General features: G+C 35.7%; 1 protein-coding gene across 1 annotated transcript; it reads left to right on the forward strand.

Moving 5' to 3' along the window:
- Positions 1–2191: 2191 nt before the first annotated feature.
- On the forward strand, positions 2192–2966 carry LOC129571566 (probable chitinase 2; the record flags this gene model as incomplete). The annotated part of the gene is made up of 2 exons (XM_055451375.1): positions 2192–2349; positions 2429–2966. Coding segments are annotated over 2 exons (696 nt in total), but the record flags the coding sequence as incomplete, so codon positions are not given.
- Between the last annotated feature and the right edge of the window lie 1771 nt (positions 2967–4737).

A 4737-nucleotide genomic window follows, 5' to 3' on the forward strand; every position in this document is an offset into this window, starting at 1 on the left:
AACTGATAAGAGATAACGGCTTGGTAGCTTCGGTGATGTTGTAATATTCAAGGTCTTCTACAAATTTTCTGAGGGCAGATATCGCTTATCTCTTATCAGTTACGCAAAATACGCAGATAACCTCAAAAAAGCCGCGAGATGAACGCGTTTTTCTTTATCGTTTTTCATGTAACTGATAAGAGATAAAGGATATGTGTTTTCAGCAAATTCTTAAGGCAGGTTGAGTTCTATAATTTTATTCATGATACATTTCAATATCTCTTATCAGTTACGCGTAAAATCACGAAAAACGCGAGTTATCATTTTTTTTATCATTCATCATTTTTTGCGTAACTGATAAGAGATAAGGAGATAGTATCTTCACAAAAAGTATGGGACTTGACCTGTTCTACAACTTTGTTGAAGACATATATCACTTACGTACTGCGATAAAAGCCTATATAAACAATGTTATTATATTTTACGATATTTGACTCGATGTCAATGACGATGTGGCAGCGCCACCTATAGAGATTCCTTATTAAAATAAGTGGAACTATTGAGTGCATGCACCATATCGCACGTAAATTTTCAATATGGCAGCGCCCATCGAATTGAAAAGTTAACCGATTTCGTAGTCACAAATTATCGCTGTACGATCACTTATCTCTTATCAGTTCCGTGAATAATGAAAAGGGGAATTTTTGCGATTTTTTGCGTTTTTCGCGTATTCCGCGGAGCTGATTAGTGATAAATGATAACTGTCTTGAGGAAAATAAACAAGGTAATGTTAGAGAGGTAAAAAACCACATAGAATTATCAAAACACAGTGTATTCCATATGTTTCCATACAAAATATATAGGGGTCTGGCCAGACCCGAGGAGTGTGGAATAGGGTGTAGTTTTTGTAAATCCTTTTTTCGTCCTTTTTTGTTCTGCAAGGATAATGTTTTATTTCATAAATCGGTAGCCAATAAAATTTTAGGAGGCTACCCGAGAGCTCAAGTCGCTAGCTTAACTAGAAATATGTTAAATTAACGTTTGGAAACGAAATATGTCTGGCCAGACCCAGGGGTGTGGATTAGGGTTAATGTATTTCCTTTCTCTAAATGCAAGTTCAACATTCTAAGAACCCCAAATGTCCATTCCTTCGTCGTATGAACCGATTTCGTAGAAGAATTCGTGATCAATTGAAAAAGCACAGCCGACGTGGGTCGGCGTACATAGTGGAGCGGTTTTGTCATTTTTAGTGCGAAGCAACTACCGGGAACTACCATCCTTGAGTTCAAAAATTACAAAAAGTTAAGTTGATATTTCAAATTTCAAAAAAATGTCCACTTGTCACCAACCGATCGAATATTAGTTACCATTCGAGACCATTTACAGCAACAACAGACCGATCATTTGCAATGCGAGAGAGAAGTGGTTGTAGCCATCCTTTAGTGCATTCCATATGAGCATCAAGAAATGTGAGGACGCTCCCCTAAAAGGTCATCAAATATTGCGAAGAAAAAGTTCCTTTAAAGTTAAATGAAATTAGTCAATCTAATATCAGAATAAATAGTCTTACCTCCGTAAGACGAACTCTTCCGCACCGTTTTCATAGCGTTCAGCTTTTATTCAGATTTTGGCTAGGATCCAAATGAAAATCAGATTTTTAAGGCATTTTGCCCAACAAATCATGTTTCATTTTTGTGACCGTATTTTTCATTAGTAGCGGGTCGAATCGGTATATTAACATGATTGATAGTTTGATTTCAGACTGAGTGAACTACAAATTTCATTCAATTATCGACTCGCTGCTCGCTTTCTGTTCTATTTACATAGCTTCCGGCCATCGCATGGAAAAGCCGTCGTGTGTGTTATTGCAGAAAAGACCGCCAATCCCTAAAATCGATCCGAGTTCTGAATTGAAAATACGGATCTTTGTACGCATATTGTTGGCATCGACAAAAATTGACTGCATTTAGAGAGTATGACGTTTTTCTTCTACATTTTACCAATTTCTTCACTTCTTCTCTATTTTCGATCTCTTCAAACATCCCTGGCAGGATTTGACGGAATAAGAAAATAACAAATTCTATGAACAAATTACGAACTTGCGGTAAAAGTTTTCACATTTGAAGGTGATTTTCTTTTTATCTTTATTCGATGACTTGAAATTCTCCAAATGTATAATGATTGCTTACGCATTGTTGCGTCATTGTTTCAGATTTTGCTTGGTGTTAATCGTTGTACAACAGAATACTTGAAAATAGCGAATGATCAATCACATCGTCAAAAGTTCATTGAAGATGCCACTGATTTTGTTGTGCATTACAATTTTGACGGACTGAATTTGAACTGGGATCATTCAAAGATATGGTTTATGTAGTGAAAGAGAATTCAATAAGACATTGATTACGAAAAGAAAACGACTCAAAAAATGACATAACTTTTTAATTTGCAGAGCTTCAAACATTCAGAACAGCTCCATGGAAGATAAATTGCTCAACAAACAGAGGATCGCATTACTTCTGCACGAGTTGAAAGTAAATTTTCTACCACTTCATCGTTTTCTTAGCGCTTCATTCACCGGGACGAAGGAAGAGCTGTTTGAAGCGCATGACTTCACTGCCATAACTGAATACGTTGACTTTTTGAGTTTTACGCCCAATAACAATGGCGCTTCTACGGACGAAAATGGAGTTAATCCCATGGAGACTTTAAAAATTTCGAACATAGATGACATAATAAACAGTCTGATCAAAATGGGAGTGTCGCAATCAAGGATTGTGATGCAAGTGTCGTTTTTCGGAGCTTTACTTACACCGCGACCAAACGGCATTCCTACAATCGAGCCCATTGGATACAACGAGATATGTGCTGAGTTCGAAGATCTGTCTCACCAAAAATCCGCATGGAACATTAATTTCGATCCAAAAAACAGTTTGACTGTTGCTAACCACATGCAAGATGGACGCAGCATTATATTCGTTCGATTGCTCGTAAATTAGGGTTTTCTATGATACGCCACAATTTGACCGGTGTCATAGCGTATTTGATAAACCCTAATGATTCAGTCGGCAAATGCGTCATTGAAAGCGATACATTCAGCGATTTCAGTGGGTTTTCGATAGATATTCCGGAAACAAATATCGAATTTCCACTCCTGCGAATAATAAACTAATCGATTTTTTTGGCATTGGATGAGAAATTGATAAAAGCGCACTCATGGAAATCAACGACTAAGCCGCAGGATGATACCGAATCCATTGTGTTTGGAGCAATTTTGATATTATTTTCATATAAAATCATTATACACCTCTTTAAAAGATGAGCATGTTTTGTTTTAAAACTTCTCGACTTGAGAATTTCGAGCGAATAGCGGAAAATATCTGAAATTAAATGAAATTGATATAAAAAACCATTTGAACTTTTATTATAAGTGAGCAAATAATTGCAGTTTAACAGTTGCCGATTCACATTTGCAGAGTTAAAAAGTAGCTCTCTTAATTTCGAGGGTATTTAGCGAGAAAAATTGGAAATTTAGATAAAATGATTTTAGCGATTCTTTATACGATTTTCACCCAAAAAATACGGACAATTTTCATATGATTTTTCAATTCCTTTTAGATGGTTTCATGAATTCTTTTAATTCAACAACAGATGTGTCAAGTTCGACTGTGAGCACTCCCGATACAACAACAGATACCAATAATAGCAGTAGCACGACATTTATTGACCACTGATAGCATATCTACGCCATCAAGCCCAATAACTACCGTATCATTGATAGTTCTCTATTAATTATTAGCTGTAGTAATGATCATTCAGTAAAAATTATGAAATGGTTAAATCAAATTGTTTCCATACTCTTGAATCATTTTCATTGCACGTACATTCAAGTCCTTTGCTTGAATTAATCGCTTATGCAAGATCGTCCCAGTGTTACATACGAGGGGCAGATCACTCAAAAGTAATTGCATGAAAGAGAAGTAATTGCATAGGTAATAGCAAGAAAAATGTGGTAATTACTGGTGCAACTACTTTTTTCGTTGCTATTACCTATGCGATAACCTTTTTTTTCGTGCAATTACCGCTAAATTTTGCAATTACTATTTTGAGTGATTTGCCCAGTTACATATGTGACGTTTTTTAATGTTGACTTCTAAAAACGATGCCTGAAGGTAGAAAAAAATTACAAGTTTCAACGCTTTCAACATAAATAAAGTTCTAACGTGCACATAAATTACTAGATCGTTCAATAAGTCCAAGGATAAAGAGGAAGATGGTAGTGATAGCGAAAACAAGAAGCGATGAAATGCTATGTGACAAAGACGCGATAAATTAAGCACAAAATCAATCGGAGTGTAGACTGTAGAGTGATGGCAGAAAGAAGAAAAAGTAAAAGAAAAAAAAATATGAACACAGAAAATTAGAAGCACACTTCGAAAGTGAGAAGAGAAAGAGTCGTCGATGGGGGAATGAAAATGAAGTGAAAAAAAAGATACCGATGAGAACCCAAATGAAGAGTAAGCAACACGGTATGAATGCACTGCACTGCACTGCACACACAATAGTGAGGAGTTAAGTTGTATATACTAAAATGTCATAAAAAATACATTCAAATATAGTTGACATATGAGAAGTTTGGAGCGAAAATGTTATACAGAAAAGTTGAGAGGAAAAATGTCAGATGAAAAGAGATAGCTATATACAATAGTTCACTATAGTTCACTATAGTTTACTATATAGCTATCCCTTTTCCACTCATTC

Source organism: Sitodiplosis mosellana, unplaced genomic scaffold, assembly GCF_009176505.1.
Source record: "Sitodiplosis mosellana isolate CC-2019 unplaced genomic scaffold, AAFC_SMos_1.0 Smas_scaffold_2858, whole genome shotgun sequence".
Lineage (NCBI taxonomy): Eukaryota > Metazoa > Arthropoda > Insecta > Diptera > Cecidomyiidae > Sitodiplosis > Sitodiplosis mosellana.